Source organism: Felis catus, chromosome C1, assembly GCF_018350175.1.
Source record: "Felis catus isolate Fca126 chromosome C1, F.catus_Fca126_mat1.0, whole genome shotgun sequence".
NCBI classification, from domain to species: Eukaryota; Metazoa; Chordata; class Mammalia; order Carnivora; family Felidae; genus Felis; species Felis catus.
In genome coordinates, this window is record NC_058375.1 from 191361676 (window position 1) to 191387270 (window position 25595).

The following is a 25595-nucleotide window of genomic DNA, read 5'->3' on the forward strand; positions in this document are numbered from 1 at the left end:
ATTACCCCATCGTGTTTAGCTCTTGCATGGCATTCCATATTGTACCCTAGTTTATTAACTGCTCCCCTACTGGTGGGCATTCAGGTTGCGTTTAATTCCCCCTTTTTTTTTTTCTGTTATAAACAATACTGCATTGAACATCTTTGAGGCTGCATCTTTGCGCACATGTTTCTCTGCGATAGAACGAGTCGGCCAAATGGTGTGCCTCGCTTCATTTTACCAGATGCTTCAAGTGGCTGAGGTTAACCTTTTGCAGCGAACCTGTCCCCATTTGAGAGAGTCACAAACTAGCGGACGTCCTGGATTCTATCCCCTCCCGCATCGCCACAGGCCACGTAATCTCTGGGGCTCTCTCTCCTGGAGTGGGTGGAGCCCTTGTAAGAGAAGACTTTATATAGTTTTAGCTGAAGGGAATTTTAATCGCAGGGATTTTTTTTTTTTTTTTTACTGTCAATTTGTGGCGAATGTGGCCTGACTGTAAGTGGCAGCTCACCAGAGCTGTGGCAGCTGTGGTACAGGGGTTAATTCCATCCCTGGGTTCTGTAGGCAGAGCCCTGTTCTCCATGATTAATGAGTTCCACTTGGTTTCCTCAAAGAATGACTGCACTGTGCCTTGCTGTTATTTATTTATGTTTCCTACTAAAAAATTCATGTAAAAAACATCCTTTAAGGTCAGTGCACAGTATTGTGCTGCAGACTAAAATATTCCGGCAGCTGCGAGTAGGGCCCACGTGTCGACGGAAAGTCTCCAATCCTTGGGGCCTTAGGACCAAAGCGCCCGCCTCGGTCCCCAGGACAGCAGGCTTTCCGGGCCAAAAGGTGGCGTCGGGCTTTCTTCCGAGGAGGTCCAGGGCTGCTGGGACCCAAGGAAAGTGACCAGGAGGCGAGGTTGTTTTCTAGTGGGAGGTGTGTGTGCGTAGGCAAAGCTGCCGGCCCCAAGTGGCGAGCGGAAGAGAAGCCAAGGGGCCTGTTGGGTCAAAACACCTTTTCCTCCAAGAGCGCTCCTCTGACTTCTACTGTGCACTATGACAAAGGGATCTTGGTAATGGGAGTTGGACTCCGAGCGTAACGGACAGTGTCTACCGCCATTTGTGGGCTTTGTGGGCTTTTTTCTCCGCCCTGCCAAAAACCCAGGACTTCTGCCTCTTGGGCATGGGGTTCAGGTGGATAATTGGGGGGAAGTTCAGGAAAGAAAGCAGCATGAGCATGACATATGGATGAGCTCGAATATGTCACTGCAAACACACCCACGCGCGCGCGCGCGCACGCACACGCCTTGTTTTGTCTTCTGTGTGTAATTGTGCAAAATTGAACTCTTTAGAGATCATGAACTAACATACCCCTAAGCGAGGGCGCTGATCCAGAACCGGAGTGGTAGTATACCAAGTCTTGGCTTTCGGCAGTAGAGCGTTCGTCGTCGGGCGGCAGGACTCATTAACACGGGGCCTCGACTAGAGTTCTCTGACTTGCCAGAGAGCGGCCGGCTCCAGTAATGACGGCAGTGCAGAGAAAGCTTTGAGCTGGAGGAGGCCTTGACCGAAGTCCTGTTCTCAGCCAGCCTGCTAGTTACTGAGGCTGCCTTTTAGCACAGGCCGTTAAAGAACCATTTCGTCCCTTTGTGTTTCCTTACCGCCACCGAGGGGTTGGGAGAAGGAGGCCCGCGTGGACTTCCCCATTGCTTCTCCTTGGGCAGTTCCCAACAGTTGGCACTGAGGCGGGAAGATGGGCCTTAGGACCGAGGCGGGGGCCGACATGAATGGTAAAAGCAGCCACCCAGAGCGCATTAGCCTCGGCCAACTGCAGACCGAGGGTGTAAGCTCAATAATGGCGTTCATAGGAAGTCCAGACCCACGACGCCGTCCTCTGTCTCGCTCTGCAATTCACCACGGGGCCTCCATCGCCTCCTCTTTCCCCAAGGAGGACCTGTCTCCACCCCTCTGCCTTTGTGCCAGATATCGTTCGTCTTCAACTTCCAGCCTCCCCTTTCTGCACCAACCCCCTCTCCTAGTGGCCCCTTCTCCTCTCCTCTGTCAGTCTCATACTTGCTCCCCACCCCCACCCCTTCATCAAACTCTTTCCCAGAGAAGTTAGGGGGCGGATTCCCTCAAACGAAAGCTCAATTGGTTACTTTCCTCCAAGCAGTTGTGTTCTTACTAGAGACCAAATTATTCTCTTATGTTATAATTACAGTCCTGGGATAACAGCAAGCTTCTGGGGAAAATCACCTCTTGAGTGGGTAGAGACAGGTTCCTTTTTGGAACCGGAACCTCTTACCACAGTGTTGTTCACTCTTGTGTTCTGAAGTAGAGCCCACCTTTTAAGTAGAGCAAGCTTACTTGGTGAGATACATAGGGCACTTTTTCAGGGCCTTACAGAATATGAGGGGAGGCTTTGACAAGACATCTCTTTTTCACAGTGGAAGCGAATGCGGTTTTGTTTCTTTGACGCCATTCTTTCACTCACCCAAGAGGTAGGAAACTACTCCACCTGAGTGGTGTTCCCATCATGCACACTTCCTGAGTATCAGGATTGGAGGAGAGAAGAAATGTCAAAGCCCACTGGGCGAGCTCTCTGAAATGTGAACATGTGAGAATTTCCCTGAAATTCTAGGGTTTTCTCACCGTCATACTCTGAGAAGGTAGCCAACAAAAGAAGAATTTCTTTTTGTTCACGTATCTATTTCTTGTTGTTGACATAGCTACTGATACTTATGAAGAAAATCTCTGATTTTTCAAAGACCTAGGGTGGAGGAGAGATTCCAGAATGTTCCTCCATCATCATTGCTGGGTGTTTCCAACCTGCACAGTTCTGAATCCCATCTTTATAGCTAAATATTTCTCTGGCTGCGTTTTTCTTATTTTCACATCATCGTTGGGGCTCAGTGGAGCCATTCTGGCCTCAGCTGCTCATCCGCCTCCACACTTGAAAATATTATTAGGTCATTTCACAGCTTTCTCATTTGCAGTTGGTATTTCCAACCCTTTTTAGTGTTTCCATCTAGTTATTCACCTAAAAATAATAGAAAATAATGGCTAAATTCAAGTTCAGACTCCAGATATTTCAAACCTGTGCTTTCCAGCTCGAAACCATTTGAAAACTCCAAAAAATATTTTTTTCCATGACTTTGCATATATTTGGCTATAAGCCCAAGAGATAAAAACCCATGATAAAGGATCTTCTGGTGGTGTTTCTCAACTCAAGCCAAACCCAGCAAGGGATAAATGGCTCTCAAGTACCCTGACTCTCTAATGGAGGAGCTTGGCATAGCTTTCATCAACATCTGAACTTTTGGCTCCTGTAGCAACTGGGGATGAACAAACTGAATTAGGGAAATTAAGGTGGTGGGGTGGGGAGGGGTGGGGGAGCCTTCAGCCAAAACTAAATGTTAAACTGAATTAAACACTGCAAAAGGCCAAGAAATATCTCCTAGTCCTTCGTTATTTCTCATTTATTTCAGTCTCAGGGTTACATCTCCTGCTGGGATCAAAACGAAATGGCTGAGAGAATTTTCTAAAGACTACTCCCATCTGAACAGTCCGGTGATTTAGCTGGCTCAGGGGTTTCAAGAACTTGGAATCAAATTCAGCAAGGGTTCTAAGTAGCCAAGAGCTTATCCCACATAAATCACAGCCCCAAACTAGGTGTCGAAAATGTGGCTTACTCGCCTTAGCACTGATTTGTTCAATGACTTACTGCATTTTTCTACCCTCCTTCTTCAATTTCATTCTCTTTAAAATAGAAGCGGTGACACCTGTGCCTGTGAAAATGAATGATTTCAATGATTTTCTGGGTGTAAGAGACTCTTCAATCCTTGCTTTGAAGGCTGGTTGCACTTTGGTGGGTTAAGTGGCCACGTTAAGGTTGGTTTTATCAGCCTGGCTTCCGTTAAGGTGGAAGTTTAAAACTCGGGGCACGATTTACCCACCACTTTTTCAATTGCCAGTTCGCAGGGCTGATTTCTAAGGCAAACGAACCGGTATTGGAAACATGGGATCTCACAGCTTCCCTTTACCTGTCTGTTTCGTGGTCTTCTCTTTCCACACACACCTTAAGGCGGCTGACTTCAGGGAGCAACAACCTAGGAGAAGACAGACCTGGGGTGAAGACTGGGGTGGTGAGCAGAGTGGGGTTCTTTTCTATGGGAGTCACCTTGTCTACCTCAACCAGCAGCCTCTTGAGAGTGCCCTCATCAGAAGGGCCCTCAGATCTTTCTCATTTTCTTCCCGTAAGACATAGAAGACTAGAGCAGGGAAGAACATGAGTGGTTACTTTCAGAGGAGCAAACTGAGATTCAGAGGGTCAATGACTCGCCCAGGCTCTCATACCCGCGGTGGATAGTGGAGCTCAGATGAGAAGTAGGCAACCTGTTCCCAGTGCAGTGCTCAGAGTTCACGTGGAAGGGACTCTTCAAAGAAAACCAGTGTATTTTGGTGTCCTGAGATGATCTCCATGCAAATGGCCCAGGAATGGACTGTCCTCAGTGATTTATCTGAAAGTAGCCAGTGGTTTGGGGCAGGCTTTTCACTTCCCAGCAGTCTTGTGAAGCTCCTTTTATGATGCAGAAAGTAAACAGAACAACACCCGCGCTGATACACTCGCGGTAGACCACAGCATAGCAGTAGTGGTGAAAGGGAAGGTCAAAATTTTTCTAAGAGTAATTGCAGAAAAGCAGTTTAACACCAAAGGATCTTAATTTAAGAGGGAACAAAATGGAAGAAAATGAAGGAGAGAGGAAGCTAGATAAAGTGGGGGGGGGGGGTGCGCGCGCACAGGCAGGTGCCTGTAAGGTGGGGAAGGAGAGAATGGGAAGCCAAGACTGGGAGAGAGCATTCCTCTTTGACACGTAAATCATGCTCGGTGGGGAATCCCCCAGCTGCACGTTGAGTGTCTGGGGGTGTTTCTCCTGCATAACATGTGTGGTCTGACACCACCAGGCAGTGTTCCAGACCCCACAGGGGAAAACACAGCTCCTTAGAGTAGGTTCGGTTTATGACTGGGTATGGCCGTTAACCTTTTGTGCCATAGTGTTGCAATTTACTGACAAAGACACTTGAAAATACATGACTCTTCTAGGGTGGAAGGAGTTCTGGAACAGTCAGCGAGTGTTTTAATAACTAGCCCCTCTGGGCCTCTTGCCCTGAAAAATCAGGACTATAGGAGATGGACTAAGACCTTGAATCACTCTCCACTGTGTACCTCACCCACCTCTTGACGGTGCTAAGGGAAGGGACTCCTGGGGAAACGGGACTTTGCAGCCTGAGGCTTTGATGACAATATGAAAATGACCAGGTTTTGTTGAATTAGGTTGTTTGTTTTTTAAGCAGTGGTGAGTCTGCTCACTTGATTACTTAAACCCTAGTAAACTCCGTTCCGGTCCTTCATGAGTTTACTTCTTCCTTTCACTGTGCTGGTTCACAGCAGCTGGTGGAGGAGAGGCGCAGAAACCTGACTCTCATGTAGGGAAATCCAGGTGGAAGATATGTGGCCAGGCCTGGCCATCTCTTTGAATTCCTTGATGGAGCAGACAAAAGCGAATTCAAGCCAAAAGCCAAGGGATCAGTATGTGAGTAAAAAGGCTCAGGTGCCACGTTCGAAGCCATTCCTGTCCATCAAACGGATAAAGGAGCTCGAACTCACCAACCGCCACAGTGCAGCAGCCTCTCTTCTGAAGCACCCTCCTCCCCACTCGAATGCTTTCCTTCCTGGCCGTGGCCTGGCTTCATGTGCCCAATCCTTACCCTGGATGCCAGCAGCACTTAGAGTCCCGTCTACAAGCCCCCACGTTCTTTTATACTGTTTTGTCATGGACAAGTCTTTGCTTCCCGACCATGCTGAGGGGCCTTGACTGTAGACACCTGGTCCCATCCGTCTTCATTTTTCCAAACACCCAGTGTGGCTCCTGGGCACTTTGTAAACCTCTTTCATAAGCGAGGATCGGTTGACTGGTTGGGTAATGAAGACTAGCCTTGGAAAAAGAAGGCAAATCAGCCTTCCCCCTCTGAGTCACGCCTATCACGGAAAACATGAGCTTCAAATTTCAGACCGTATTTTCCCATTCATGAGAAGTCCTCCTGAGTTCCCATCAAAGTGTCTGGAGAGCGATGCAGGCAAAGAGCCAGAGAGCGTATATCCAGTCAACTAGGATCCGAGACAAGGCAGGCCCGTTTTTACTGTTAGAATAAGGTAGTAATTATACGCTGATAGATGCAGTGTCCTGCCTATACCCAGAGAACTTGGAGGCAGACCCGGGTGGAGGTGAGAGGTCACCTCTGGCCCTCACGCAGTACTGAAGAGTCAGAATTCAGGCTTTGGAGTCAAACTGGCTGAGACTGAGTCCATACAGGGCCCCAGAGGAAATAGGGTCATGTGAGCACAAAGGGTGAAAGTGGAAGTCATGTGGGTGGTAGGATTCTTTCCAGATCTGTGTGATCCTAGAGGTGTGGCCCATTCCACTCGCCCTTGTCCGTCCATTAGGCATAGACACACCCACTCACTAAACCAGGGTCCTGGAAGGTCTTCTCCAAGTTTGTCCTCATGACAAAAAAAGAGAAATTCAATTCGGTTCAGGGTCCCTGGTCCCTACATGCTTGTGCTATCTTTTGCTATCAGGGAGGTGCTACCTCTACTCTGTGCCTCGAGCTCATCATTTCTCCCTCCCCTCCACCCTTGCCTTGTCTTGCTAGAACTACAGGCTTCTGGTGGGAGAGCCACACTCCTTCCTACCAGCATCCTGAGGAAACAAGGTGAGGTTTACCTATTGGGCTTAACAGAAAAGGAAGGCGGCCCATGAAGAGCAATGGGGCTTTTAAGAAAGAAAGCTCTTAATCACAGATATCAAGAATATTAACAAGGGGACTAGAGAAAATTGCTCTCAAAGCAAATTGCTTTTTTGTACAAATGTTCCCTTTATTCGGGTTTTCCCTAGCGTGCCATTCTTTCTTTAAGGCTTGATGAACAGATGCGCTTTTGAAAATGTTGATTAACTTATCCTTTTGTTGACCCTTCCCACTCACCCAAACTCCTGGGAGCAGTGATTATACAAAAAGCCAAGTCAAGCCTCTAAAGTGTTCTTCTTCACCTTAGGTAGCCTTTGATTCACCAGGTGCAGAAATCTCGGCCCATCTAAGCAATCAATTACATAGAACCTTAGAAATGGACCGATTCTTGGGAGGTCATCTCATCCAGTCCTCCACCTCCAGAGGCAAGAGGCTGTGATCTCCTGGGGCAAAATGTACCATCCTTTCACCCCTTTTCCTTTAAGATCAATGCCACATCTACTCCTTTCCAGCCACGGTCAATAGTGTCCTAAGAGTTCTTCCCTGAGGGTGTGAGATGGAGCAAAATGGCATTCTAGCCTCCAAGAATCTGTCACATCCTTGGCAGAGACCAAATCCCTAAAAGCAAGAACAGGATTTGGCCCAAAAGTCACTGGCAAGAGCCCCACAGTTTTTGTACTAGGCTGATTCGCATATTCTTATCCAATGTTCTGCATCTCTTAACCGTGAAGGTGTTAAGACATATGAGCATCCCATCAAAACGATTCGTGGATGGAAATGTGATGCTTTTCTTCCATGTTTGTTTGTTTGTTTGTTTGTTTGTTTTTTCACAAGGTTAAAAAAAAATCTCCAGATTGACTTTCACAAGCTCAGTTTGATCCCTATGACAGATACCTCCTGCCTCTTGTTGATTCATATTCACATCTTCATTCCAAGGAAACAGCCTGCATTGTAGGGTCCTGGAGAATAATGCAGGGGATGGGCACTGAGGTGGGGAAGCTGTTGTGACCTGCAGGTGCCAGTTGCTGTGCTATAAACATGCCAGAAACAGGCTGGATTTATGGCAAATTAGTGCCACATGGCATTGATCCTTTCAAGTGGGGTCCTGGCAAGTTGTTTTGTTGCATCCCTTACTAACGACCAGGGGGATCAAAATGTGCTTTAGCACTCTGGCCAGGATGAGGAAGACTTCTGTCTAACATGACTAAAATCACTGCTTCCAGGAAAAGACTGAATTTCAAGTGTGGTGGCGATAGATCAATCCTCAGTTCATGTCATGGTCAAGTAGATCTTCCCTGAGAGGTGCTGATGAGGGAAAGTTCAGGCCAGTGTGAAGTTCTTCTCTTCCTCTTGTTTGATAGTATTAGCTGTTTGGGATTTGGTTTTGACTTCAGCCTGAAGTTTGGGGTATCGGTTTATAGTGCTGACCTCAAGGTTGTGCACCTGACTTGGGGTTCAATATAACTCCTAACGTGTCCATACACTTGCTAACACCATCTTGAGCTGACAGCCAGGGCAGGCATAATTAACCTGTGAGAAACAAAGAAATGATAAATCACCACATATTTGATTCTCTTTGTTGATGTTTTGCCATTTTAGACCAGTAATTTTCATTGGCTCTGATTTCTGTAAGATGGACAGCATAGTGAATAGAGAGACTGTCTTTCCCACACCCCCCCCCCAAATTATCATAAAAAAAGAAAAGGATAGACAGTGATAATACTGGAGAAAATCCACAATAAATTAATTTAGCTCTTTTCAAGCCTGGGCTAGTCAGATTAGATGCCCACGTTTGACCTATTCTAAGGCATAAAGAAAACCAGTGGAAAAGTAAACTGAGAAGGAAAGACAAGAGATATTAGCACAGATACGTGGAGCTGGACAGGCCTTATGACATTCTTTCCAGTCCTACTTCTACATGAAAACATGTAACGATGAAATGTGACTTTGTTGAATTGCCATACGTTTATTTGAAAGCCAGAGGAGAAAGACCCTTATAGGATATGTCTACCTACATGCATGCATAGGAGGAGGGTCCATTACACTAAATAAACATCACAGTTGTAGCAACCGATGATAGGCATGCCATCCAAGTTGCCTTGGATAAATGCAGACCTATCATGGCAATGAACTACAGTCATTACCACAACACAAGTGAGGAGTTATTTGGAGCCAAAGACCTTTTTTGTTTCTGTTCTTCTTGTTGCTGTTGGCAATAAAGACAAATCATCTGAAGGGGAAAAAATCCAGTAATGTACATACTAAATGATCTAGAAGCAGATGTGATTCTTTAGCTGCCCACTGTACTGGGGAGTCACTCTCCGAAAGGCTGCATCTCTGCCTGTTAGCCATGGCAATAGAACTTGTTATAACTTGATTTGTTTGTTTTCTTTTTCATTATAGTAGACATTCCAGAAATACACGGAAGAGAGGGCTATGAAGATGAAATTGATGGTGAGTATTGCTATGATTTAGCAGATCATCATGACATTCAGGTTTGGTTATAAAGATGTCAACAAAAATAATGCCTGGGGTATGAGAAGGCCAAAATTTAGAACTACCAATCAGAAATAGAAGGGAAAAGAATCCAGAGAGCAGTGAAGAAACCATCAATTGCTTTGTCAAGGTCAAATTTAGAAATTTGGAAAGTTTATTGAGTTCCTTCTGCCTAATCTGAAACAGGTCCCCTACTTCAGGCAACTTTCGACATTGATGGACTTCAAATCTGGATAAACCCTTTAGAAGTAAAAGCAAGGCTCTTCTAAATGTGTTGCTGCTTGAACCCATTGACCTCTTCCCAAAAAGGACCTGAGTAAATGAGTATAAATGTGAATATTCTCCTAGGCTTTCTGTGGTTTCCTGTTCCCTGGCTTGGGGGGGGAGCCTTTCTCACACTATCCAAGACTCCAAGTTGGGGCCCATTGCCAGATTTAGGTTTCTTTTCTACAATGCCCATCTTGTATTTAGTCCAAGTTCTATTCTCCCACTTCAAATACACATACTTCAAGAGGATAAAGCAAGAGCCCTGACTGGAGGGCCGCCGAGCAAACATGTAGATATAATTTCTCCCCTCGACTCAGAGCAGCACATGTCTGTCTGGGCTTCTCTGAGTGCCAGAGTTGATCTGCAAGAGAGATCACCACAGTTCCTCTCAAAGAACAACTTTAGACCAAGATTGATGCATTTAAGAAGAGCTGTTTATAGAACAGCTGCTTTTAACCCGACCTTAATCAAACACTTCAAGTGTAGTTATAGAAACAGAGTGACTAACCCAAACAGCACCTTGTTAACTCAATGCAGACTCTCCCTGCGAAACCCCGTCTAACGCTCCTTTTATGGGCAAAGCTGTGGAACTGGCCTAAAAGGAGAGGCCACAGTAGGTGTAGCAGCGAGAGGCACTATGATGGGTACAGAGAGCAGGGGATAAGGATACAGAAAGCCGGATTCCTATTCCTGGTTTAACTGCTTGCTAGGTCTGGAACCTCAAGTGAGTTATCTGGTCACCTAATTTCTTAAAAACCTGAGTTTCTTCATCTTTCTTTTTTCTTTTTCTTTTTCTTTCTTTCTTTCTTTTTTTTTTTTTTTTTTTTTGAGAATGGGAGGTGGGGAGGAGAGACAGAGAGAGAGAGAGAGAGAGAGAGAGAGAGAGAGAATCCCAAGCAGGCACTGCCTGTCAGCATGGAGCTGGTCACGGGGCTCGATTTCATGAATTGTGAGATCATGACCTGAGCTGAGATCAAGAGTCGGACACTTAACCAACTGAGCCACCTAGGTGCCCCTGAGTTTCTTCACCTGTTAAGAAATTATAATAGTACCCTGTCTTCTTCGTGGAATTATTAGGAAATCTTACAAAATGAGCTGTGGATGTGGTCATGCCTTGGCCACACTATGGAAATAATAAGTGTATTAGTCTTCTAGGGCTGCTGTAACAAAGTACCACAAACTGGGGGTCTTAAACAACAGAAATTTATTTTCTCACCTTTCTGGAGGCTAGTAGTCCAAGATCAAGGGGTCAGCAGGGCCGGTTCCTTCTGAGGACCATGAGGGAAGGAAGGATCTGTTCCAGGCCTTTCTCACTGGCTTGTAGATGGTCATCTCCATGTTTTCAAGGCAATGTCCCACCTGTGTCTGCCTCCAAATTTCCCCCTTTTATAAGGACACTATCCGTATTAGATTAGGGCCCACCCTAAAGACCTCATTTAAACTTGATTATTTCTATAAAGACCTTATCTCCAGGGGTGCCTCAGTGGCTCAGTCGGTTAAGCGTCCAACTCTTGATCTCAGCTCAGGTCTTGGTCTCGGGGCCATGAGTTTAAGCCCTGCGTTGGGCTCCACGCAGGATGTAAAGCCTACTTTAAAAAAATTCAAGGCCCTTATCTACAAATAAAGTCACATTCGGAGGTACTAGGGTTTAGAACTTCAACATATGAACATATGGGGGACATAATTCAACCCGTAACAGTAAGGTAAGGTGTATGTCAAGTGAGTGTGGTGGCTTGAAAAAAGTCTGCTGCTCAGATGGCCAGCAATACTAAATTGGGAAACTTGTCGTGTGGAAATAGTCTCAGCCTGTCTATCCTTTGGTTGAACTTGAAGCAAGTGGACGTGGGGGGTGAGGAGGCAAAGAAAGAAGCGTGCCCAGGTCATGGGACCACCCCAGTGTCCCAAAGGCACCCTGAAGCTTTTATCAAAATCTGAGCTTACCTAGTCGGAGTCAAATTATTGAAATATCAAATACTTAGTGCTAGCTATGTGCTGGACACCAAGCACTTTACAATTATTAATTCATTTAATCCTCCTAGCAACCCAGTAAAGGCAGCCTTAACAGTATCCCTGTTTTATAGATGGGAAGACACAGGCAGAGAGGTTAAGCAACTTGCCCAAAGTCACACAGCAAAGACCTGGTGAGGCTGGGCTTTGACGCCAGCCAGTGCACTTCCAGGGTCCCCCTGCCTGTCCTTATGCCCTGAAGAACCTCTACACCGGGCTGGGGCGGGGGGGTGGGTGTCAGTCACTTCACCTCGAAAGAGGCAGTGCCCACAATTCTCATATGCTTTGTGTCATAGATGAGTATGAGGTGGACTGGAGCAACTCTTCTTCCCCGACCTCAGGGTCTGGTGCCCCTTCGGCCGACAAAGAAAAGAGCTGGCTCTACACATTGGATCCCATCCTCATCACCATTATCGCCATGAGCTCCCTGGGCGTCCTCCTGGGGGCCACGTGTGCGGGGCTCCTGCTCTACTGCACCTGCTCCTACTCAGGGCTGAGCTCCCGCAGCTGCACCACGCTGGAGAACTACAACTTCGAGCTCTACGACGGCCTCAAGCACAAGGTCAAGATGAACCACCAGAAGTGCTGCTCCGAGGCATGACGGATTGCACCCAAATCACATCTGACGCTTCATTCCAGCAAGAGGGGCTAGTGAAGATTACGTTTTTTTTTTTTCCCTTTGGAAACTGAATGCCATAATCTCGATCAAACCGATCCAGAATACCACAGGTGTGGACAGAACAGACAGACGAGTAGAGGGAGGCAGGCGCAGCTGCAAAGGGGGTTACAACCCACCTAGAAGCGCGGTGGCTGAGTCGTTGCCGGGACTAAGACGGGAGCTCATCTCTTTGGGGGTCACAGTTCTATTTCGTTTGTGAGTTTGTTGTTATTATTATATTTTATTTCTTTGGTCTGTGAGCAACTCAAAGAGGCAGAAGAGGAGAATGACTTTTCCAGGATAGAAGCAGAGTGGCGGTCATGGTACTCTGCTTCCTCTTTCCAATCAACACTTGAAAAGCAAAAGGTCTTTTCAGACTTTTCATCTTTAGGAAAAAAAAAAAAAGCTAAAAAAAAAAAAAAAGCCGTCCAACTTATCCTGTCCTCTGATCGTTTTACGACTTTACGGGATTTGCTGTGTAGGTTCATGCCAGCCAACCCTACAAGCTGCCGTTTCCAGTCCTAGCATTTAAGTAGGATGTTGTTGCCTTTAACTTTTTTTATCCAGGGGAAAATTGCCATTTTAGGGTCAGCATGAATAGCTCTTTCTTATATGCGATTTAAAACAAACCAGAAAGGAAACTTCACACGTCAGAAATCCACAGAAGCACCTCCATGTTAGAAGCGGACAAGCCTTAACGTGCTTTGCGACTAGGAGCCATTCATTACATCTAGACCTAGAATTTGTGGCTGTGAGGCTACTTCGTGGGGCCTCTGGTGGTGGTTTTACTTTTTCTTTACCCTCCTCCTTGCTCTTCTAAAACATACACACACACGCGCACACACACACACACACACACACGTGCGCCCATTTGTCGGGCGTCTCGTCCCCAAGGCATAGCATTGTTTGATACTCTCAGAGATGGGGTGGCAAATACAGGCTGTTAGTATGTTTTTCCCCCAGTGAAATGTAACAGGAGACCACTGGACGGAAAGGAGAACAGTGGAGAGGGAAAAGGAAATCCAACCTCTGTGATCATGTCATAGCCAAGGCTAAGCAGACTGTACAGAGACGTTTTGATGAATCAGTCTCTCCTATAGGCTAGTAAACATTGACTATTCCTCGGGGTTTACAGCATTTCAGGAGAGGCAGGTAGGATGTACGCGAGCTGATTTGAGCCAGAAGTATGCAAGGACTGTGGACCAAAACACTAACAACACTGCTTCAACCCCGGAGAGACCTATGTTCTTAGGTCTCTCTTAGGTCACACACACACACACACACACACACACACACTTTATGTATTTTTTATTAAGTGCCTTGAAACAATGAAGAAAACTGTATTTTCCCTCTATGTAGAAATCAGTGAGTATCCTCTAAGTAAGGCATCCCTTCTTCCCTAACCCCTGTGACCCCACTGCCAGCTCCCCCAACTCACCGCTGATCCTACTAATGGATTGAGCCCTGCTTCCCGAGGCGCAGTCATAGCCCTCGATGACTCTCAGCTACTCTAGAAGGGGAGGCATCAGAAAAACCGTGTGAAGGATAAGATTGTCCGCATCAAGATCCAAATCTTGATTTTGTAGTAATGCCTAAAGATTGCCTGTGTGCTGGAAATACCTTTGAAACCCCACCAGTATGCCCAGCCCATTGCTTATCAGTGGTAAACTGTCAGACCATTTTTGCTGCTATGGTCACCCACAAGTTCATTTGTCTCCTACCCAGGTGAAAGGGAAAGGGTGAATGGGACTGGCTGGTTCCCTTACATGTTAACTTACGGAAATACTAGTTCAAATGGTAATGTCACAGTGTTTTGTATGCAGAGAGGGAGAGTCCAAACCGACAGCTATTTATTCATATATGTGTGTCTTTGCGAGCCTTTGAGTTCTCTGTATCTACTGTGTATGTGAATGGTCACGTGGGACTCAGTGATGTTGTTGTGACTTTGACCTAGGGCCCGAGTGTCACCGCTGATCTCGCACTCGTTGGCACAGTGGTAGTTAGAGGTGAAAAGTAAAGCTGTCAAGCCCAAGGGCTTAGCTTTAGGACCCCCCCCCCCCCGAGCTGGGCATGCAGCAGAAGCAAGTTTTTCATTAGCCCACCTCTTCGCCTTCCCACGTAGCTCAGTGTTCAGGAAGCTAGCGAGTCCTAGGGATTTCCAGAAGTTGCCTGCAGAAGAAGAGAAGTTCAAAAGCCTACCCTGGGGGTCCTGGCCCGCTCACTGCTCGGCGGGCCATTGTACAGTTCCCCAAAGACCAGCCCTGTCTTCGGCCTGCAGTTCGCCTCTAAGTTACCCACAACCCAACCTGCATCCCTCTCCCAGTCCTCGAACCATACTCACCATTGGCTGGTTTGAGGCCCTGGGTGGGCCCTGCTAAAGGAAAGCTGGCCATCTGGGGCTGCATGTAGATACCTCACCGACACCGGAGGCTGGGCTGTCCTAAGACAGAAAGACAGTGGGGCCTGATTCTAACTCGGCCAGGGGGCACCCTGGTGCATTTGTTTTCTCTATCTGCAGGTAGGCTAGCTGACCCGTCTCCTTGAATCGTTCCCTTTGGGAAACCCAACTCACAGTATTGATCTCCTTTTTTGCCTTGTACTGAATGACACATTACCTCCACGCTCTCCCGGACTAGGCAGTCAACAGGGCCACAGGGTCGCTTTCTCTCTTGGGCGGGGATGGGGAGTTGACAGGGTTGAGGGTCCGAGGAATGAGCATGAATACAAGAACACAAGGGGAAAGGTTAAGCTGTCACACAGAAGATTAACTTTTCCAGAGTTTGCAGCTAAAGGTATTCGACCATTCGCTGGCTGAGCCAGATCATGGGAACTTGAGAGCTTTTACTGTGATTCTTCAATGTAAAAAATAAACGACAAGGTCAAACTGTGTTTATATGATTTGTATAAAGCCTTTTTAAGATTGCTATTTAAATAAACATTATACCAGAGGTATTTTTCTGCGTATTTTTTATCGGAGACAAAGAGACTTGGACTGAGCATGACCAAAGCATCCCAGTTTGCCCAAGGCTTCCCCTGGTGTTAGTACTGAAAATCTTATGTCCCTGGAAACCTCTCAATCCCAGCCAAACCAGGATGGTTTGTCATTCTCCTAGGACAATGTTTCTAAACACTTCTTATGGAGTTAGTAGGTCGATTGGCTGGCTTTTTATAAAGTGAAAGATGGGGATGGGGAATGGGCTACCTGGACAGGTCGGCTACTTTAACTCAAAGGCTTGCCCAGTAAAGTTCCAAGACTATGATCCCTGTCAACTCCCCCCTCGCCCCCAAGATATTGCCAATCCCCTGCAACTTTTGACTCTTTGCTGCTTCTTCCTGGTCAAACATTAGCTTGTCAACATCTGTGCTGATTTTAAGGTCTGTGACACTGCTCCTCAAAGTGTGGACCAGCGGATTAGCATCACTTGAGAACTTGTCAGAGTTGTACATTCTTGGGCTCCACTCCAGATCTACTGATTAAAACACTCTGGGATGAGGGCCTAGGGATCCTGTGTTTTAATAGCCCTTCCAGGGGGTTCTGGGACACTTTCAAGTTTAAGAACCTCTCTCTGGTCTCAGAGAAAGGCAAAGTAGCCTGGCCTCCCAAAATGGTCAGGGATGTTTTCAACGATGGGTTATTGGATTCAAAGCAAACTAGACTTTGGCCAGGGAAAGCTAAATTAGGAGGTTGAGTTCACCTCTAGGCAGTACCAGGTCCCAGGGAAGGAGGAGGGAGAAGCTGTACTATGAACTTCCCACATACACATAAATGGGAGACTCCACAAGACAAATTTGCCACCCCCCATCCTGAGGCTGTATTCACCCTGGAAAGGAAATTTGGTTCAATCATTTACTCAAGAAATGTTTTTGAGTACTTCCTGATTCTATAAGCTCTTGGAGCTTACACTCCAGTGAAGGGGACAGAAAGCAAATAGCCAAACACATAGAATAAGGACTGGTTATGTAAAAGCCATAAACCGGTGGCTCTGATGGAAAATTACTAGACATTGAAGGTGTAATATTTGTGTTACTTGAGTTTGTATTTGCAAAACACGGCTCTTTATTACTGATGTTATAGGATTTGCAGCAATTACATAAAACTGTCTAATTTTAGAGTCAACAACACTTATCATAATGAAATCTAATGAATCTGAAATCTAATACAATATATCTCTTTAGAACTCCCTTTAAAAAATCACTAAGGTCGCTCCCACTAACTGGGTGGTCAGAAAAGGCCTCTGAGGAGGTAATATTTAAGCTAAAACCTGAATTGATGGGGAGGAGTCAGCTCAGCCAAGTGCCTGGGAGAAGCTTTCCAAATTGAAGGAACAGCACTGAGAGATCCCCGCGGTGGGAAAGAGTTTGCTGCGCCCCCTAGGAACACAAAGCAATGGTTGGTTAAAAGCAGGATCGTGAGGAGGGAGAGGCATGGAGAAGAGGCTGGGGAGCCGGGTAAGATCCTTTCAGGCACAGTGGGAAGATGCTCTCTGATCTGTATCACCCTTTGGCCTTCCTTAATTTAGAGAAAAGACAGCTCCTCACCCTGACCCCCACCACCACCCCTGGCCATTCTCCACTGGCCGGTAAGGTCACCACAGTCAAATTTCTGCAACTTCCCTCTCTGCCCCCCTGTGATCTTGACGGTATCATGTGTCTCCTGAGGTGCCTGCTTCTATCATATTACTGACCTTAGCAACAATAACAGAGGTTACAATGAAAGCAAATTTGTACTTGCCTTTAGTTGAGATTTTGGCTATTTTCAAAGTCCTAAGAAACTAATAATATCTCCCGGTCCCTAGCCATCTAGTGTTTATATAAGGTCTTTTTTTTTTTTCCTTATCTGCATCCTTCTGGAAATGTTTATACAACCCTCAGGGGAGGGAGTGAAATGAAGTTGGAACAAGCCCATCCTTGAGGGAAACAGGACCCATCTGGATGCTGAGGTGCCCTTGTCTCTGCGACGTTGGTGGTAGCGATGGGGGGGGGGGGGCGCGGCAGGGGGAAGGGAAGCCTGAAGAAGAAATGGAAAGATGACTCGGTTCCAGCTCTTACAGGCTTCAGGCTCTAATCCCAGGCTGAGCTAAACAAATTCCTGGGGAAACATTTTCCCCGCCAGGGGACTGGGTGTGAGAGGAGGAGGTGATGGTCAGAATAGGAAATGCTACCTGTGTGGGTCCTCAGAGCTGCCTTGCATCCACCCACAGGCTCCACAGAAACTGTGACTCTTGTTCCCATCAACAAAATGGGAAGGGCCCTAAGAAGCCAAAGGCCTGGGAGGCAGAGGCACAGCTTGCTTCTGAATTCCCACTTCTCAGAATTCCTGGGCCTCGCAGCCTGCAAGGCTTGGCCTCCTCATTCCTTTCCTTTGACCCTGTGAGGAGCTTCTGGAGGAAGGGCATGCCTTCTCCGTACTCCCTGAAGACCGGGCTGAGAGACCTCTGAGGGAGGGGCTGCCGTTGTTTTCACAGCTTATCCAGAGAATGACACCTGTTTCCTCTCTCTTCCCTGCCAGAAAACCCCATACAACACCTGTGCGTGCAGGCACACGGTTCCTGTCATGGCTGGCTTTCAAGTGCTATGAGAACAAGAGACCCTTCCACTGAGGACTCATGCCTCACCTGGCGCCAGGGTCTGAGCCTTTCCTCATCCCTCCTCCTGCCCTGTGGCACCAGGTTAGCAGGGCCCCTCTCTCCACGGAGGACCCGGCCCAAGCAGGTCCCACACAGGGTGCAAAACCCTGTCCTGAGCCCCAGCCGGGCCCGTGTGCACACAGAGGGGCCCAGAAAAGCCCTCCACCAGCAGGGAGGTAAGGCCCAGGGGCCAAGGACCCAGGAGGTGAAGATTTGGGGTGCTCTGCTCTGGGCCCCTCACCAAACCAGTCGGCCTGGGTAGCCGCGGTCAGGCGTGGACTCTCTGACACCCCCATTTGGATAGAGTCCCCTGGAAACCGGTACAGTTCTCGCCAAGGGCAAGCGGCAGCCTCCGCAGCCCCCAGGCCTCGCTTAGAACCGTCTGCAAAGCCAGGATGCTGCGGTTGGAGCACGGCTCCGCTAATAAATCTCCATCCTGAAGCCCTTGACTGCCTCCGCTGGGAGCTGAAGCGCAGCCTTTCCGAGCGCCCGCTGGCTGCCCACCCCCACCCCCACCCCCCACCCCCGCCCTGCCAAGCTTCACGCATAAGCGCCCTGGCAGGGCCTTGCCTCCAGAGCCCTGGCAGGCAGCCTTTCTGGATTTGCCCTCTTTCTCTACCTTTCCCCCCGCCACCCTCACCACCTAATCTTCTTGATTACTCACATTTCTATTCCCAGCCAATGATTTTTAAGTCCTGTGGGAGTTCAAAGAAACCTTTAGAAGGTTTTGAAATGCACAGCGCTCTTCTAACCTTGAACGTGGGCACGCTGAGGAGGTGGGAGAGCTCTGGTCCCAGAACTTGCGAGACCAGGGTTCTCAGCTTTGCCTCAGAGCACAGTGACCTCGGGAAGGTGATGCACATTTTGGCTTTCCCATCTGGCCAGAGGGCAGTTGGGCTAAACCAACTCTGAGCCCCGGGCTCTGACATCCTAGCGATGGAACAGTTCTGTTTGGTCGTCTGTGTGTCGCACGGTCCGAAAAAGCTCTGCGGAGCCTCCTGTCCCTGCCTTGCCTCCGTGTCCCTACTGCGGAGGCACCGGGGAGCACATCCTTGGGCTTGACTCCACTGTGGAGCTGGCCCAAATCCCAGCTCCGTCTCGGCAGAAGTGCTCTCTTTGCCAGAGCCCCATGGAAGCAGATGTGCTTACTGGTCTCCCACTAACTCCTGAGAAAATAATGCATGGATTCATTCATGTAGTGAACACGTTTTATATTAAATGCATGCTATGTGCCTTGCTAGGTGCTAGGGGACAGTGATAGGCACACCAGACATGGTCCCCGCCTTCAAGGAGCTTACGATCCAGACGGACATAAGTGAATCCAATAACCACACGAATCTATCATCATAACCAGGGCAAGAGCTGTGGAGTGACGTGTGGACAGCTGTGAGTTCGTGAGGGGTCAGGAAAGCCTGAGCACCGTGGCCCATGGGAGCTGAAACCCCGGGCCGGGTCAGGTGAATGGGAAGGGCCGGGGGGGGGGGGGGGAATGTGTCAGAGAGAAGGGTCAGCATGGACAGAGGTTCGGAGCCAGAGGGAAACCCGGGTGGAGCAAAAGCGGGGGGTAAGGAGAAACGTCTCGCTCCCCCTTTGTACCAGGACCTCCAGCTCCGACCTGGCACTTACCATGCAAACACAATAAATGTTTCCTAAAGGAATGAGTGATGTATATCAATTCTTCCTCATTGCTACCTATGCTCCACTCTAGACGCAAACCTGACAGATTTCCTAGAGGCTGCACTGAGAAATTATGCCCCCAAGTTCCAACGTGGAGATGGGCACTGTTTCGGTTTAGATATGATGATTCAGGTTAAATATATTCGGATTAAAATACCGTTGAAAAAGTTGGAGGCTTGCCAGAGTTAACAAATTAAAATATCCCGTGCAGCCACTGTGGAAAAGAGGAGGGTGGTTCCTCAACGTGTTATTCATAGAATTACCATGTGATCCCGCAATTCCACTCCTAAGTACATACACCCAAAAGAATTGAAAGCAGGGGACCAAACAGATACTTGTGCACCAACATCCACAGCAGCGTTATTCACGATAGTCAACAAGTGGAAGCAATCCCAACGTCTGTCAACAGGTAAGAAAATAAACAAAATTGGGTACACGTGTATAGTAGAATATTATGCGGCCTCAAAAAGGAATGATGTTCTGATACATGTTACAACATAGATGAACTCTGAAAATATTATCCTAAATGAACTAAGCCAGACACAGCAGGACATGTCCTACGATTCCACTAATAGGAGATACCTAGAACAGGAAAATTCAAAGAGACAGCAAGTGCCTTAGAAGTTACCAAAGGCTGGCGGGAGGAAGAATAGGGAATTGCTGTTTAACAGGTACAGAATCTGGGATGGTGGAAAAGTTCTGGAAATGGGTAGTGGTGAGGATCGCACAACATTGTGAATGTACTTAATTCCACTGAACTGTGTGCTAAAAAATGTTTAAAACGGTCAATTTTATGTTCTGTACATTTTACCACAACTTAAAAAAGCAACTTGCCTTTTTTAAGAAGTCTTATTTTTTATGTCTAATACTGGGGACATACTCAAACTGAGCATTTCTTCTTTGCCTGAAATTTACATTTAAGTGGGTTTCGTGTATTCTATCTGGCAACCCTAAATGTGGGGCTTTATCTTCACCATGAGCTTCCTAGAACCTTCCCAGGATTCAGGTACCATCATTTCAAAACCCAAACTGGGTGCTGGTGGTCTGATAGGCATGCGTGTACAAACTAGGCTAGGATATCAGGGGGGTGCCTGCCCTAATTATAGACTCAGCCCTACACAGAGGCCACGAAGTGACTCCCTCAGCCCTCACTCGCTCCCTCAGTGAAGAGGTAGAGATTAAAAATCTTGGTTGGGTTTCCCATCTGTTGTTTAATCATCATGATCCACAAATGCAGTAAAAGCTGGTTGTAAACCCCGTCTTACGATTGACCACGTGGCTAGAATTACAGTTGCAGATGGCGACGCTCATGCGGATGACTCAGACGATGGCCTTGTCCCCCGCCATCAATGCGTCTTCACACCAGAGTTGGTAAGAACCCATGGGGTGCCCAGATGCCTAATTGTACCACCACTTGCACCCATGTCTTCCCGATGAAAGAAATTGCCTCCCCGGCTCATCATGCAGCAAGAAACAACAGGTGCAAGAGGCAAAGGCCACTTTGGAACCATTTGGACCAGAGAACATGGCTCAGTGTAACAAGAGCGCCCACAGACTTGGCATGCTTGCGCTAATCTGCCTGCGATGTGGGCCTGGAGTCAGACCACAGCCCCGGAGTCCACGGCTGCCATTCCAGGTGGTCCCACCTACTCCTTCTCCCAACCGAGACGAAAGGCGGCGGGGGAGGGCATTTCGTGAAGAGATGGGTCGTGTCCAATTCATTTTTACTAGGTGCTGACAAGTCACCGCGAAAGTCTGGAAATGTGTAGCACAGCAAAAAACACACGGGTCACAATGCACTGGTGAATGATTACCAGAGGAGAAATTCATTACAGGCTGCTCTCAGCTCCCATCACATAAGGAAGTGTTACATTAACAAGATGGAAGGTCCCTGTGCTCCCCTCCCCACCGCAGCCGCCACTGCCCCTGCCTGCCACCCCACTATTTCAATTTGTGTTGCATGGTGGGAGTGAAGCCCAAAGGCGGGGAAGTTCATTCAGCTACACTAATCAAAAAGGGGGCCACGGCGGCAGCCAATGCCAATGGCAGCAGATTCAACCTGCCTGCTACGCGAAATTCTTTACGTCCGGCCTGCACCGGCTGTGACTGCTGTAAGTCTGGCACCTATCTATGGCACGAAAAACAGGGTGAGGGTTTTTTGGGGGGGTGGGGAGGGTTGGTCCTATAATTTGCTTCTCATCCTGGGTGCACGTATGTCCCGGTAGATGTGCCTGGCCATCACCCCTGTTGGCCTCCAGGTCCCTTGTGCTTCTGCCCTGTGCTGACACAGACACAGACCGATGTAGAACCTAGTAGGTGCCAGCATAGATTCTGCGCTGGAGACAGCAGAATGACCAGGATGAATGAGATACACTGGGTTTGGAGCCCCTCTGGACCAACAGGTGCTGGGGCAACGGGAACAGGGAGTCTCCGTTTTGTGGTGGCCAAGAGGACGTCACAGATCAAGTGGCCTTCAAGTCCTTGCTCTCCAGTGTCACATGCAGTCATTGTCTCATTCCTCTTCCTAATCCCTCTTCTCCAATTACCACTTCCCACATTAAAGAATCACAGGCCACAAATGGAAGGTTAGCAGAGAGTCAACAGCACGCAGACAGATGGGTCAATAGTTCTTCCTTAATGGGATTTCTGCTCCTTCGAGATGCCATTCACAGCCATTCACATGCCGAGGGGCCAGCCAGCTGAGTCTGCTTTTAAAGTCAAATGCGCAGCCAGGCCCAGAACCGACAGGCTCTGCCCGGGAGGGGGCTTCTCCGCAGGTGCCTTCTGCAGAAGACTAAAGAGCTCAGTCCTCTGGCCTCACCCTTGCACCCAGCTCCTCCCCACTGAGAGGCCCGGTCGCGTTCCCGTTGCAAATGCCACCCTAAAGTGGATGAGCGAACCCCGGCACACCCGCCAGCCGACACCTTGCAGCTGGCCCAGACTGAAAGCTGCCATTTCCTGATGCGGCTTTCTCTGGGCTTCGGCAGAGAGAGAGCGCCTCTCCCAGCAGCGCACCGTGGAGACGTGCCCTCAGCTTTCCCCGCACGGGGGGAACCTTCAAAACTGTTCCATTTGTCTAAGCCCCATCCATCTTTAATGTCAGAGCCTACGTTTTCTCCTCACTTCCTTTTTCACAGCAGCCAAGAAAGAAAATGTCACTGCATTTGGGGCCGATTCAACAGGCAGGCTTAGACGGGTGTTCTATTTCATTCTGGCCCCCATGGTTTTAAATCCCGGGGAGTCGTCAGGGGCTGCCCCTCCACCCGCTCCACTCCTGTGTTCGTTCGGCACCCCTCTGTCTCCCCCGCTACGTGCTCCTCACTTGCATTCTTCGAGAGCATCAGCCTCAGAGCTCACAAAGCCCTAGTTGTCTGCGGCCCCTGGAAACAGGACAGCGTGCTGATATTTCCTGGGGGGGGAAGGGGCTTGCCAGGTGAGGCTGTCGCCACCCCCATCAACATCCTGACAGGGATTTGGAGGCTGAACAGCTGATGCAAGCAAATGTCCCCTGTGCTGCCTTTTAGAAACCAGGATCCCAAATTTGTCCAAAACACGTGGAACCATCCCGAGCTGTGGCAGGTTGCTCGGGAAGAGTGTATGTACCTGCTCTCCCCCGCACGCCTCAAAAAGACTTTAAGCCGTGAAAGGCAGGTGGCAGTTCGGATGAAGATGACAGGTAGAATGCATCCCCGACAGCCCCCGGCTCACCCGGAAGTAGGGAGCTGATGCCCTGATTGATACCTGAGGGGGAGGCTGTCAGCAGGGAGGACAGGAGGGAGATAAGGGACTCCATCAGTGTCAGACCCAGCCTGATGCACACAGCTGTAAATCACTTTGGGTAAAGATTCTCAGCTGCTGGAGTGAAGAAGGGCGAGCAGGCAACAGGAAAACGAGGGGACAAGCACCTGGGTGGGCCCGGGGCTCTGGGATAAAGACGCTTGGCTGGGCCCCGGATGGAGATGCGCGAAACTCAGAACTCCTTCCGTCCGTCCTCAGCCCAAGCAGAGGTACAGCACTTTCCCGAGTCAATTGCCGAGGGTTAGAATACAATCCAGGGTGAACTTTAGGTCTCGATAATGCTGTTATAAATGCATATATTCCAACCAGCTGCCCAGGACGACTACGGTGGAAATCCTCCGCCCTCCCCTTCGACCCACTGCAGGAAGGCGGACGAGATCACTGTTGATGTTCTCGCCCGTCCCTGCCCACTGATACCTGGAGTGAGAAGGCGCACATGGTGAACTGTAAGGAAAGGAGGCCTCAAAGGCTCAGCGCTTTGATGAGAAAAGATTTCTCCAATCCCAGAAAGGCCCAAGACTGCACTTCATCAACTCCCAACCATCCTGCGGATGTGATTAGCATGGGCCAAACCCATTTCAGAGATTGTCTTTGGACATGTTTTAATTAGACATTTACAAAATAATAACCTTTTTTTTTTCCAGGGGACAGAGATTCCTAAGTTGGAAATAATGAACGGATTAGCGATTAATTAATTGCTGGCAGGTGTGGGGAGAAGCCATCTACGGCTTCTTAGCATTTTCCCCCCTTCCTCTCTTAAGATCGTTCTTTCTTATTTTAATTAATTTTTGCCACCCCAGCATTCCTCATCAAATATTCAAATAAACTAAACAAATAGAGTGTACTGAGACCAAAGTACTCAATATGGTGTTTAATTGGAATTGTAGCCTTGTTTTCTCCCGGTGGAGTCTCAGGGTACCTGGAAGCTTTCCCTGGCAGTGGAATTGGACTCCAAAAGTGCATTTTTAGCATCCAGTTAATCTTCCTTCCAGGTGCCGAGGGTATGGCTTGATTGAAACGAGGAGAAGTAAGCCATTGAGTGGTTTGTGGTTTCTCTTCCCCCGTAAGGAACAGAGGCGGTAACACAACAAGGCTGTGGACTTTCTCCCACCCACCTGCGTCACCGTTCACTCCTGGGTGTCTATCCCACGTGACACACGCTGGCGGACGCACCACGCGGCCGTTGCACAGGCCAAGGCCTGGTAGCAGGTGCGTGCCTTTGGCGGCCAGCACCTCTTGCGGCCCTGCCGGCCCCGTGGCGCACCTCAACGACGAAGTCTGGCACGAGGATCCCGATCCGTGTACTCAAACCGAAGTCATGGCCAGAGGAGGGGTGACAGGCAAGACATGTGCTTGTGTACAAGACCCCAGCGCTCGCCTCCCAGGGAATGTGGACCTCCTATAAAGTTCTGCTCTTTCCAAAGGGACAGCCGCTCGGAACGGCTATGGTGTGGGGCACTCGGGATCTCTTCTTGAATGAGTGAACGGTCCTTGTCTAACTCCAAGAGAGGGCTTCAAGGACATAGGTCTGGCTGTAATGGAGCCAGAGCTATTGGCTGTTTCAAAATGAGTTATGGGCTTCGGGACATTACTCCGGTGCCTTCCAACAGTTGAGAGGCTCCTTAGGAGAGAGGGCCTAGGCTGTCTTCTGAAAAGCAGCCACATCGTTGGGCCGTGACCATAGATTTATCCAGAAATAGTGATTAGTAAGAATAAAAAAGGAATGGAAGGGGGGTTTTAAAAGAGTGTCTCTGGCGACCACTCTGTCCTTCAGCTCAAAGTATTTGTCTGCAGATCGAGGCAAAGACAGAAGTAGTTTGCTGTGACTGATGGAGCCCAGATGATTCCTTGTCAAGGATTTCAGTAACCGTGAACTGAAAGGTAAAGCAAGGTGGGGGGTGGCAGGAAAAGAGCCATGGGGAGTGGGGACACTGCTAGTCAGGAAGCTGGTAAGGAAATGAGGGTTGCTTCTGAGGGCTTCTAAAACCATGAGGGCGGAACGAGGGATCCAGCCGGAGGGAAGATTTTCTGGTGCTTCTCTCAATCAATCTTTTTCTCTCTCCCAAATTTGGAAGCATTAAAGGACTGGAATACTGGTATAGGGATCCTAAAGCAGCCGTGTATACGGTTTTTGTTTTTGAATCCTCGGGGATAGACTATTGGGCAGCTGTAAAAAAATCGTAATAGCAAGAAAGTTCTTTATGTATAAATATGAAAAGATCTTTAAGACATAGAGTGAAGCCAAGAAGCGAACTGAAGAATGATGTCTAGCATGCAGCACAGACCATA

The 25595-nt window shown here is 48.4% G+C and overlaps 1 protein-coding gene across 3 annotated transcripts in view; it reads left to right on the forward strand.

Annotated features, from left to right (window-relative positions):
• Positions 1–15156, forward strand: part of NRP2 (neuropilin 2) — a 116910-nt gene extending 101754 nt beyond the window's left edge. For 2 of the 3 annotated variants that reach the window (XM_045034364.1, XM_045034365.1), the window contains exons 16-17: positions 9180–9230; positions 11843–15156. In XM_045034364.1, coding sequence (XP_044890299.1) covers positions 9180–9230; positions 11843–12147 — 356 coding nt within the window. In that variant the 3' untranslated portion in view covers positions 12148–15156. The remainder of the gene's footprint in view (positions 1–9179; positions 9231–11842) is intronic. The other variant, XM_006935486.5, reaches the window with a different exon arrangement.
• The last annotated feature ends 10439 nt before the right edge of the window (positions 15157–25595 follow it).